At 38.4% G+C, this 13,209-nt stretch overlaps 1 protein-coding gene across 1 annotated transcript in view; it reads right to left on the reverse strand.

The window, feature by feature from the left end:
- Window positions 1–13,209, reverse strand: part of LOC150078931 (CD109 antigen-like) — a 223,646-nt gene that overhangs the window by 163,342 nt on the left and 47,095 nt on the right. Inside the window, exons 9-10 of the mRNA XM_090383675.1 lie at window positions 10,124–10,348; window positions 4,653–4,883 (exon numbers count right to left, since the gene is read on the reverse strand). Of these exons, the coding sequence (XP_090239801.1) occupies window positions 4,653–4,883; window positions 10,124–10,348 (456 nt within the window). The remainder of the gene's footprint in view (window positions 1–4,652; window positions 4,884–10,123; window positions 10,349–13,209) is intronic.

The following is a 13,209-nucleotide window of genomic DNA, read 5'->3' on the forward strand; positions in this document are numbered from 1 at the left end:
TCTTACTTGATTTTCCAGTTGTATAAGTACATCCAAGGTACAGCGATTTTTTCTGAAGCCAAATTGTTCTGAGTTGAGAAGATCATTATTTTCTAGATACCATGTTAGTCTATTGTTGACCATTTTCTCTAAGATCTTGCCTAAGCAGCTGGTCAAAGCTATGGGACGATAGTTCTGTGGGTCTGATAGATCTTTTCCCTGTTTTGGGAGAGCTAGTATTATTGCGTGGTGCCATTTTTTTGGGAAAGAATTTTCCAAGTATATTTTGTTGTATAGATCTAACAGCGCTAATTGGGACTGTTCATCTAATTGTTGTATCATTGCATAATGGATTTCATCAGGACCGACTGCGCTGTGTTTTGCCTGCACTAGAGTTTGTTTTAGTTCTGCTACTGTGAGCGGCAAGTTGTATTGTTCACACTGATTGCTAGAAAAGTTTAGTTTTATTTTTTCGGCCTCTTTCTTGTATGTTTTGAAAGCAGTGGGGTATGCACAATTAGCAGATGTATTCGAAAAATTTTCACCAAGCACATTGACTATATCTAAGGTATTTGTAACCAGCTGTCCCTTCCAATCTAGCAAGGGAGAGGGGTTTGATTGAGAATTATTTGTCATCCTTCTGATCTTTTTCCAGATAAGTGTAGCTGGTGTGGAAATAGTTATAGTGGATGCAAATTTCATCCAAGCAGCTTTTTTGCTTATTTTTTGCACTTTCCTGACCTTAGCTCTGGCTCTCTTGAATTGTATCAGATTGTCTGTTGTTGGATTTCTGCGAAAGAGGTTCCAGGTTCTATTTCTCTCTTTTTTAGCTTCCCAGCACTCTTTGTTCCACCATGGTTTTGGATATATTCTAATGTTAGAAGATGTTTTAGGTATTGTCTTTTCGGCAGCTTGAAGCATACTATCAGTAACATAGGCTACTGATGTTTGTACTGATTCTCGTTTAATAATGTTGCAGTCTAACTTGGCTAGTAACCTGAATGTTTCCCAATCTGCATCATATATTTTCCACCTGGGGTGCCTACTGACTTGACATGGTGTTTTCGTCGTGATTTTCAAAATAATAGGGTAGTGGTCGCTACTCAATGGAGTCTCGTGCACGCTCCATTTAGTCATAGGGAACAGTGTTGGGGAACAGATTGATAAGTCTATTGCAGAACTGCTTTTTGATGGAAGGTGGAAATATGTGTGTGTGCCGTCATTTAAAATCATTAGGTTGTTCTCGACAATTAATTTTTCTATTTGCTTACCCTTTTGGTCTATTTTGGGATCGCCCCATAGTGGGTGATGTCCATTTAGGTCACCTAAGATAAAGAATGGAGGTGGTAGCTGAGTGATCAGCTCTTCGAAATCCTTAAACTGGAATTCTTGATTAGGGGGTATATATATTGAGGCTATGGTAATGTTGAAGCCTATTGCTAGACGGGCTGCAACTGCTTCTAATGGTGTGTTCAATGGTATTGTTTGGGAAGGTACATGTCTGTTAACTAATATTGCAACTCCTCCTCTCGTTGTTCCATTCGTTATGCGATCCTTTCTATATATGATATAATTTTTGATTATACTATTGTCCTGTGGTTTTAAATATGTTTCTTGTAGGCAGATACTTAGTGGGTGATACTGGGTGATGAGGTCTATAACATCGTTAGTGTTTGAGCGAAAACCTCGACAGTTCCATTGGATAATTGTACCTGTCATTTGAGGTTAGATGTTCCCTCGGATTGCTTCCTTGGGGCTGATTTAACTTTGTCTACCTTAATTTTATCTTTCTTTGAAAAGTATGGTCTACCCGTATCCATTTCTTCTTCAGTGAAGATTTCGAGGACTGGTTCCTCTCCTTGGTTTCTTGCATCTGTATCCATTTGTTCTGAAATCTTTTTCCCTGTACTACCTAGCTTTTCTTTGTTTCCTTTTCTCCTTACATTTTCTGAATTATCTGGTGGGAAAGATAACGGAGTATTGATAATCTTTTCTTGTTTTTGTGATGGAGATGGTTTGTAAAACTCACGAACCCATTCTGAGATGGATTCTCCTGGGGGGATTGTGACATCCGTTTGTGTGCCACAACATTTTGAATTGGGTAATTTAATTTCCGGAGCCTTTTTGGTTGTGGTAATCTGCGCATAAGAAGGTTTGTTTGCTATATTTATTATAATCGCCTTTTTAGCTTCCTGATATGAAACTCCATTTTCTGCTTTGTATTTTTGTATCATTTTTTCCTTCTTCCAAATTTCACACTCCTTTGAATATGCGGTGTGTTCCCCTTTACAATTTACACATTTATGGTTTCCAGCTGTGCAAGTAGAAGTGGCATGTTCTTGCGAACCACAGTTTGCACATGTTAGTTTTCCTCTGCATACTGTCTGTGAGTGACCAAACTTCTGACAGTTGAAACAACGGAGAGGGTTCGGGATGTACGGTCTTATATTGCAGTGTAGATATCCAGCTTTTACTGATCTGGGCGCTTTAGGTGTGTTGAAGGTGAGTATCAGATTCCTGGTGGGGGTGATTATCCCTTCTTTTTTAATTGTAATTCTTTTAACACTTATGACTCCTTGTTCCTGAAGCTCGATTTGAATTTCCTCTTCGGGCACATTTAGAAGGTCCCATTCCGTAATGACACCTTTTGAGGTATTTAATGTATTGTGTGGAGATACCGTTACTGGTATTCCTGCAAAGGTTGTCATTTGTAATAATTTTTCGGAGTGTTTAGCGTTGGCTGTTTCTACCAAAATGTCGCCTGATTTTAGTCTTTTAACTTGTTTTGGTGGGCCGACATAACTCTCAAGAGTTTTTTGTATGAGAAAGGGTGACAATTGCCCTACCGCTTTCTCAGTCTTTGAATGTATAATAATGTATGTTGGGGAAATTAAAATTTTAACGTCTGTTTTTAATCTCTTTGTGGAGACAGAGTCATTTGTATCGCCTTTTCTGATTGCCTTAGAGGTGTCTCCGAAAGAACTAGATTTCTCATATCTTGGGTCAGTTCTATTCGGGTCCGTTGACCCAGTGGATTCCTGGGTATTGGAGTCAGTTCGCTCCATTTCGCCCTGGAAGGGAGAGCTTTTCCCTTCCAGGTTACCGGCCCCGCCACGTGGAGGCAGGAGCAGTGCCACCCCTGTGACCAAGCACTAGGAGGTTAGTAATTAATATATAACCAAAAAATAAAAGAGAGAGAGAAGGTTGCTTTCCTTCTTAATCTAGTAAAGTTGCTTTCTTTACTATGGATTATTTAATTGTGTGTTAATAAATGCTTTAAATAAGGAAACGATTTCTACTTCAAGAAAGAGCGCTAATTCAGAGCAAAGTCACTTGATCACAGAATCGCTTGGCACTTGGGGCCACTGTCAGTGGTTGGCGACTGGTTGTTACAAGTCTTTCGACAGGTTTAGAAGGATATTTTTTTTTTTTTTTTTTTTTGGTAGTTGTTGGCGCATAGGCTTCTGTGGCCATAATGCACCTCCCAAGATTTTTGCATACTTTGATCCAAGCCCGAGGCGGAAATCGAACACGCGACCTTTGGGTTGCCAGGCAGGCACTTTACCCACCCGGCTAGCCCGGTTGGTTTAGAAGGATATGGCAGATCTGTATATGACAGACATGAAGTGAATCAGCAAGAGAGGAGTTATAAATTAACCTAATTTCTCTGTTTTTGCTAATAAAATACACTATTTATTTTTATAGATAACAAACTTAGTCTAGGACAGAAATAAAGCGGTCATTTGTGAATAGAGTAACCCATTTCATAAATCTTTCAAGTTACACTCATAACTACAACTATTATACTTGGCTAAATATACTGGTGTTCGTTTTTTTTATTTAAATCCAATTTGTCATCTGTTCCCTAGTTCTAGTGGGCCTACACAATAAAGCTGGACATAAAATAAGTTTTAACAAAAGTAGACTTGTGCTATGATAACTATTTTGTTAGAATATATATATTTTTTGATTTCTGGTTACAGTGTACATGGTTATCCATTTATTGTGATCCACTAATTAATGTCATGTGCAGAGGTATCTATGGCACTGAGCACATGTCAGCAGTATGGCATTAGTTATTTTTAGAGGTAACATAAGACAATTTTATTTTGAGAGCAGTAGTATTTGAGGAGCAATGTAGTATTTATTAATGTAGTACAGAACATGAGTTTATCCCAAAGAATGTGGAAACATTAGTCCGTATTCAAATCATTTTTGCAGTGCCAAAAGACATTAATTTTATTTGTGCATTCAAGAACAAGACTTCTTTCATTCAGTTTTCTCTATTCCTTTCCTGCCTATTTCACTTAGGTGAAACTACTACTTATATATCTACCTTAATTTGTTAGGACATGGTTTTTTTGGTAAGTATTTTGTTGTTGTTATGAGGGTTTCTGGTACAGTGGCTACTTAGGCCTTATTGCACCTATTAATACAATTGAACTTATATAATGACTGCTCTGAGGGACAGTCATCAGTTGCCATAGGAGCCATAGTTGTACTCATTTTAAACAAGAAAGAAATTGTAAGAGTTCTGTATCATCTCTTATGATATCATGGAGTGGCAGATGATACGTCCTTAACTTTTATTTTCCTTATTTTAAATAAGGACATCTATTAAGTACCACCTCTTTAACAATTATATTATAAATAAAATTTAAATAAACAAATACCTCTAAAGTTAGAGAATATACTTCTTCTAATACGCTTTTTCCTTCCAGTAGAGAAATAAGATCGATAGTAATTTCCCAGATACCAAGCTGGGTTGGGGACATCTGCTCATGACGAAATTCAAGACGTCGTATGCCTCCTCTACGAAAATTAAGTAGTGGACGAACTTCAAGTTTCTGATTAGCCAAACGCCAAGCTGGTAAGGGAGAGCCATCATGGAAGGAGACAGCAATCTAAAAAATATATAAAACTGTCTAGTTATAGATTAATCATTAGAAATAAGTAATGTGAATATTATTCTATATACGCATAGACACCTGACAAGAAATTATGGCTCAGCTTAACATGAGTTGAACAATCTTTTTTCATAGTTGATAGCTGATTCCAGTATGGATTCTATATTGCTAAAACAAAAACACTCAATTACACCAATTATCATATTGGTGTAATTTACTCTGAGCCGCAGCACTTCCATCAGCAAAGCAAAAGGCTCAAGCTAATGGAAGTGCTGTGGCTCAGAGCAGAACTGAGGGGGGCAGTTGTCCTCTGACTCACAGCCTTATAAAATGCACTGTTTTCTTGATGTTTGCAGAGCAATCGGGTACGGGACATGATACTGCCAAGGGGGATGTCTTTGTGTGTGCGCGATGCAAGGAGTGTATCGATATCAGGCAACAACTCGGCGTTCTTGTGGGCCTATATGAGAGCTTGAAGGACAGGGTGGATGCCCTCGAAGAAACTAAATTGAGGGGCCCATCAAGCTCTCAGCTGCCCACATCAATGCCAGAGCTTGCACTTGGGCATCGCGTGACACAGAGACAACCCCCTAAGGCAGAATGCGCTGGTCCCGAAGGAACTAGTAGTTGTTGGTGACTCTATTGTCAGGGAAACGGGGAACATGCTTTGTAAAAAAGATAGGTGGAACAGGACCAGGGTATGTCTGCCAGGGGCAAAGGTTGATGACGTTGTAGAGCGAATATCATCTTTTAAGGGCACAAAAGGTGATATAGTTGTACACGTTGGCACTAATAATATTAAGAGTAGGAGACCGGCAGAATTACTTAACAAGTACAGGTCACTGTTGAACAAAAGCCGAGAATTAGGGTTGAATTTGAAAGTGTCTGCAATTCTGCCCAGACACGATAGGAGGGAGTATATGATGAGAGCCTTGTCGATCAATTCGGCCCTGGAAAGATTGTGCAAGGCTCAAGGGGTAGAATTTTTTTCAGCCTGGACTGTACTTGTTAACAGGAGAGATTGCTTCTACAGGGATGGGATACACTTAAATAGAAAGGGTGCAAGAATATTTGCTGATGCTATCGAGGCAGTGTTAGGTGGGTCGGAAAACTGCTAGCTTGGGGGGAGACAAAGACCAATAGATTGACAGTAGCCACTGGCAGAGGTGAAAGAGATTCTTGCACTGCTTCTATTAGAATGAGCAGAAGCCTGAAAAACAAGATGCATGGTATTTCAGAGACTGCTGGGAGCCACTGCGGTACAAGTAAACACATGGGTTGTGTTAGGGTAGCTAAGAATAGAAACAGGTGCAGGTATACTTGCGTGTACACCAATGCTAGGAGTTTAGTAAATAAATTTGATGAATTTGAGGTAGTGCTCAAAACATCAAAGGCAGATATTGTTGGGATATCAGAGACGTGGTGTCACACAGATATAAGGGATGCAGAACTGCAATTTGGGGAGTACAACGTCTACAGAAAGGATAGACAGGATAGGAAGGGGGGAGGGGTTATGCTATTAGTTAAGAAACACATAAAAACCAAGGAAGTGAAGCCAGTCGACATCGCTGGACAGTGCAATGTGGATCAGTTTGGTGTGACATAAACATTGGGAGATCAAAATTGAGAGTAGGAGTGTGCTATAGGCCTAATGACTCTGATGAGTATAATAAGGAACTGTACGGGGAAATAGAGTGGGCCAGTAAATCAGAGTGTCTTATAATGGGAGATTTTAATTTCCCAGATATTGACTGGAATTTGGGGGCTGGTTACTCACACACTAGCAGGGCTTTTGTGGATTTATTGGACGATTGTTTTCTACATCAGCATGTTCGGGAGGCAACTAGAAGGAGTAATACTCTTGATTTGATTATCAGCATGATTCTTCATGCATTAAGAATCTGCAGATAAATGAACCACTAGGTGGCAGTGATCACAGTGTGCTGAAGTGGGATTTACTCAAAGAGGTAACTACCATTAGCGGTAAAGGGAAGGGTTATTGCTTCCGTAAAGGCGACTACGATGGACTGAGACAGTATTTAAATTCTATACAGTGGGACCAACTGATGATGTTACCAACAGCAAATGCAAAATGGGACGCATTCAAAGAACTTATCTTGGAAGCTACTAGGCTTTACATACCAACTAAGAAATATTGTTCAAGGTTTAGGCCAAAATGGATGTCAGATGAACTAATGAGGCATATGGCAGAGAAGAAAACTGCATGGGATACATACAAATTAACACATGACACAGAAGCCTATGATAGATACAAGTTGATATGCAACCAAGTTACAAAGGAGGTTAGGCAGGCGAAGGCAGATTACGAGAAATCCTTGGCAAGGGATGCAAAGAAAAACAGCAAAGAGTTCTTTAATTATGTAAACTCTAGAAGGAAGGGGATGAATCAGATTGGTCCACTTGATATCGATGGGTCAAGTGTTGATGATCCTGCTCAGGTAGCTAACAAACTAAATGAATATTTTGCATCGACATTCACACATGAGGAGTTATTCAGCGAGGGGAATGCCAGAGGTGTATTCAACTCTAGCAGTAAGCTACAGAATCTTGAAATAACTGGGAGTAAAGTGGAGGAGAAACTGTTGAAGATAAACACAAGAAAGGCACCCGGGGTGGATGGGATCTATCCAGTTATATTAAAGGAGGCAGCAAAGGAAGTAAGCAAACCCTTAGCCATAATTATGAGAGCTTCCTTGGACTCAGGGGAGGTACCCATAGACTGGAAATGTGCAAATGTGACCCCAATTCACAAAGGAGGATCAAAGGCTGACATAAGTAATTATAGACCTGTGAGCTTAACTTCTGTTCCAGGAAAATTAATGGAGGCACTGGTTAAAGAAGCACTGCAGGATCATTTAGACAAGACTTCAGTTATAGCTCAGACACAGCATGGTTTTGTTAAGGGGAAGTCTTGCCTGACCAACTTGATTGGATACTATGATGCAGTCACAAAAGAACTGGATGCAGGGAAAAACTTTGATATTATAAACTTGGATCTTAGAAAGGCTTTTGATACTGTTGCACATGGAAGACTGCTACACAAATTGGAGCAGTGTGACATTGGAGGCAAATTGCTGCTATGGATAAAGGGGTGGTTGAGGGGGAGAAGACAGAGAGTGGTAATCAATGGACACTGCTCATCGTGGACTGATGTTATTAGTGGAGTCCCTCAGGGCTCAGTGTTGGGTCCATTATTGTTTTCTGTATTTATAAATGATATTGATGATGGTATATCGGGCTTAATGTCCAAGTTTGCAGACGATACAAAGGTTGGCAGGGTTGTCAAGGACACTACTGACACTATGCTGCTGCAACAGGATCTGGAAAGGTTGAGCAGATGGGCTGAGAGGTGGCAAATGAAGTTTAACATTGACAAATGTAAAGTACTACACATGAGAAACAGCAACCCCAGAGCAACGTATCAACTCTGTGGTACTACACTGACAGTGGTAGAGAATGAAAGGGACTTGGGGGTGGTTATGCAGGCAGATATGAAGTTCTCTGAGCAGTGCAGAAAGGCTGCAAGAGTAGCTCATGGAGTATTGTCAATGATATATAGGAATTTTTCCAGCAGGGATAAGGAGGTGATTATTCCATTGTATAAGGCGATGGTCAGGCCACACCTAGAGTACTGTATACAGGTCTGGAGGCCTCATTTCAAGAAGGATGTAGAGCTGCTGGAACGAGTACAGAGAAGGGCAACAAGATTAATGAATGGAACAAAGGGGTGCTCTTACGAAGAAAGGCTTAAGTTTTGCAAATTACAGTGTCTGGAGACTAGGCACCAGCGAGGTGATCTGATAGAGGTGTATAAAGCCTTGAATGGTTTAAGCATGCTCAATGCTGATGGGATTCTTCCTCTAGCTCAGAAAAATCACCTGAGAAGGCATAAATTCAAATTGAGGAAAGACAGATGTAGGATAGACGCGCGGAAATTTGCCTTTAGCCAGCGGGTGGTTGGTTGGTGGAACAGACTTCCATCCCTTGTGGTGGAGGTTGATAGCCTAAATAAGTTTAAGGCTCAGCTGGACAGGTATTTTGAACGAACAGAGGGGTGAAGTGGAAGTGGGTTTTTTTTTTTTTTTTGGCTGATGATGCATAAGCTTGCTTTCTTGCATCAAATGCCTCTACTAATGCTAATGCTAATATCAATGGAACATCCAAAAACTCAGATTTTCCATGGGAATCAAACAGGAGAGCTGGTAAATTTCTGATCATCTGCATGCCACAGTCACAAAGTAATGGTGTTCATACCATGAAAGAGTCTGTTCTTATTAGGGTAAAAGTTATCAATGGCTGAGTATAGTTGCTGAGCTTTTGAGTTCTCTAGTGTCTTCCTGGGGGGAGTAGTTCATACCAATATTAAATGGTTTCTGATTCATATTGGATATGCACTTTGGATCCAAGCTTTCAGTTTCCTCTATACCATGGCAAGGCCAGCAGTGCAAAACAAGGTAAATTGTGACTTATCAGACTACATTCTTCTTCTTCTAGTAGAATGTGGTCATATATATGAGCAGTATAGTTTGAAGCGCTCCCCTCCATTATCCTATGGATCACAGATAACTGGGCATCAATTACTAACACCCTATTTTTCTCAATCTCTGTTTTATGTTGCAGAACAAAAAACAGAGGAACAATGGAAGACCAGATTCTGGTTTTCCATTTTCCTATCAATGGCAACCTGTTTACATAAAATGTAGTCAGATATTCCAAGGAAGAGGAGGGAGATCATAATTTTCTGGTCAATGAATGAGCATTAATAAGTAAAAAGGCTATAATCAGAATGGCATGTATGTAAATTGCATGTTTGAAGGATGGCTTGCCTGTTTGTTAGATAATGAAAAAAAAAGGAAAATGGGAAAAAATTAAGTTTTAGGCTAAGCAATTTTGACATATCTAATATGGCTTGAACCTGATCTTTTCAGGTGGCACAGCCACTCTCTTGCAATGGTAACATAGCAAGATAGTGGCTGTGCTAAACATCAACATTATGCAAAGACACAAACATTGGATAATAGTAATATTCATCCTATAAATTAATTGAAAAATTTTTTTTTTGATTTAATTGTTTTTGAAGTTCACAACAGATAAAAAGCTTAATTTTATTTTTATTGTTGCTACAGTTTCTCCATTTGTTACTCTGAATTTTAAAGGCTGTTTTTAAATTTAATTTTAAAAAATAAATTAACAAAAATAATAAAATTTGGACTTACATATGCTTTAAAAGGCATTTCTGGTTTGAATACTTGTGGACTAGAACCCAAAAACTTAAGCTGAACACTTGATCTGAATATGATAGCTTGAGCATAACCACTTTCTATTCTGTCAAGGTATCGCTCCCCAACATAAGCTGTGATTGTGACTTTACTTTTATCCAAATGAGCAACCATCTGCCTTAAATCACTCATAGGAAATTTGAAATCTGTGCACCCACAAAACTGGAATGAAAAGAATTGATACGTTAATGAATATAAAGAACTACATCAATTATAATCTTTAGTTTAACAAAGCAAATAAATGTATTCATACAAATATACTAGTTATACAGAGTGTATCAAAATTGCAGAGAACAAATCTAGGAGCATATTCTACAGCTAAAATTAAAAAAGAAAACTTTCCGATAAGCTCAAGTATTGAGTCTTTATTTTTCAAATAGGAAATATTAATCATACATGACAAAACTTTGTAAAATGGCAAAACTTTGTTCGAATTTATGTCATAAAAAATTACTACATAACATGGACTATGTAAACAGTAAAAAAACATGCATAACAACAATGACAAGAACAGTGTTGTTATACTGTATGACTCATAGATTACTCAATTTGAGTAAATAGTGTGGCAGAATACATACCAGCATTGTTAATGTATCTGACAAGTTTCAGATTCCACAACGAATCCCTTGTTATTAATGGCATTTGACATACGCTAGTAGGAGAGATATTGAAAATTTGTTTATTTTGCAAAGTTAATAAAGATATGATTTTAATTTATGGAAAGGTTCATAAGAATTCCATAGTTGCTTTTTGCAGAATTGCCAAAAAAAATTCCCAACTCTATGAGTAACAACTAGCAAAAGGTTTTTCTTGTGCTGAAACAACCAAGAGAAACAGGTACACTGAAATCATTATGAACAAATGCTGGTAGAGAGAGATTCTGATAAACTGCAAATGTTGAAGACCAAACAGTTTGTACTGAACAAGTATATCCTACCACAAGTACCAGAAGTTGTCCAGGCACATAAATGCTTCATCCACAAGCATATGGAGGATTCCCAAACAGCAACTGTTTCATTTCACAGTATGCCTATACAAGGACTGCTGCTATGAGATATGAATAAACACAGAAACTTTTGTCAGTGGTTTATTTCCAATGTACAAGTATGTGATCCTCAATTTCTCAGTCATGTTCTGGTTATAGATGAATCACGTTTAACAAGAAATGAAATTCTCTAATCTTGAAGCACTCATACCTGGCTGAAGAAAACCCACATACAATTGTTATGTATCAACATAACATGACCTTTATCAACTCACTACTCGTTATCAACATACCTTTTCCTTTCATGTTTGGTGTGGTGTTCTTGGAGAATACATAAGTGGTTATTTTTTTTTTTACCAGCAAGGATTTCAAAGATTGCCAAAAAAACATTTTCTGAAGAAAAATTTGTATACCAGCCTACTTTTCATTGTGTTGTTTCTGGCTCTTTAAATATAACTAATGGATTGGTCAGAATAGCCACCATGATCACTTGGCCTCACAACCCTTAGATTATTTTGTGTGGGAAAAGAAGGTAAAGTGAAATCAATGGTTTATTCTACTTATATCATCATGCAAAACAAATCAAGAAACTGCATTCTGAAAACTGTTGAAACCATTAAGAACAGTCCTGAAACAATAAAATATGCCAAGATGTTTTAATTGTGAATTTGTCACACTGAGTGCTATAATCAACAAAATGGAGGCCACTTTAAACAGCAGATTTAGATGTTTTCCTTTTAGAGATTTATTTCAGTTTCTTCTTCTTATGTTTTGTAATTTATGATTTAGTTTAATGTTAATTTCCATATCTGCATTTGGTTTACACCTCTCAACTGGCTGGGTTGAAGTTTAAATTTGATTTTGTCTGTTATGTTTGCTTATTTAAGCTAAAAGAGAGCAGGGGCCATGAATTTTTTTTTTTTTTTTTTTATGAAAACCCCAAACACGAGAGATATTAGAACCTATAGTACTTAGTACTGTACTTTGGTTGGAAGTTGAGAAGATGAGATATTTGTTGACATTAGACTTGAACTTCTGTAGACTGTAATCTTCAGGAAATACATATGAAGAAAGGTTGTTCCAGAAAACAGCAGCTGAATAAATAAACGAGGAAGATAAAAATTGGTTCTGTGACTTTGAAGTTGGACAGTAAATGGATGTTGGCTGGTGACTGCACATGTTCGGACTGTTTTGAAAGAGAGAGGGAATTATAGAAGCCAATTCAGAAGAACAGTGCCCATGGGAGTATCTCTAGAAAAGGCATACAGCAGAAACGGTACATCTACAAGACAGCGAGTGGAGAGACTCTGTTAGAGATGAGTCATTAATTAACTTAACTGCCTTCTTTGGAATGGAATCTAGAAACCTGAGAGGTTTTGGGGGCACCTCTCCAGATGTGGGAACAATATTCCATGTTAGGGCGGATTTGCGATTTGTACAGAGTGAACAGCTGTTTGGAAGAAAAGTAGCACCAAGAGCGAAAGAGAAAAACCAAGTTTTTTGGAAGCAGAGAAAGCAATATTTGAAATGTTCTTGTGCCAAGAGAGATTAGAAGTCAGGGTAATCCCCAAAAGAGATATATCATCTTGCCTAGAAATCGGAGTGTCACCAAATATAAGCATAGGAGCTGAAGAATCCTTTTTTGTGTGATATAAGACAGGACTGAGTTTTAGAAGGATTGAAATCACCTAAGTTGTCTGTCCCACTGGAGATCGGCATTTAAGGAACTGGTAGTGGATATTCAAGAAGTTGAAGCTGATTGAGCAGGGCAAGGTTTCTCAAACTCGAAAGTGGAATGCAATGTGCTATCATTGGCAAAACTATGGATAGGATTTCGGGTCAGTGGAAGCAGGTCATTAATATACAAGAGGAAAAGAGTGGGGGAAAGAACTGAACCTTGGGGGACACCGGCATTAGTGGAGAAGTTAGAAGACAGAGAACCACTACCATCATCCTCAGTGAGCAGTCAGAAAGAAAACTTGATAACCAATTACAAAAAACAGTTGGCAAACAATAAAGTGGAAGCTTGTTTAGAAGA

This window comes from Mastigoproctus giganteus, chromosome 10 (genome assembly GCF_048544385.1).
Source record: "Mastigoproctus giganteus isolate SK-2022 chromosome 10, ASM4854438v1, whole genome shotgun sequence".
In the NCBI taxonomy this organism is placed as follows: Eukaryota; Metazoa; Arthropoda; class Arachnida; order Uropygi; family Thelyphonidae; genus Mastigoproctus; species Mastigoproctus giganteus.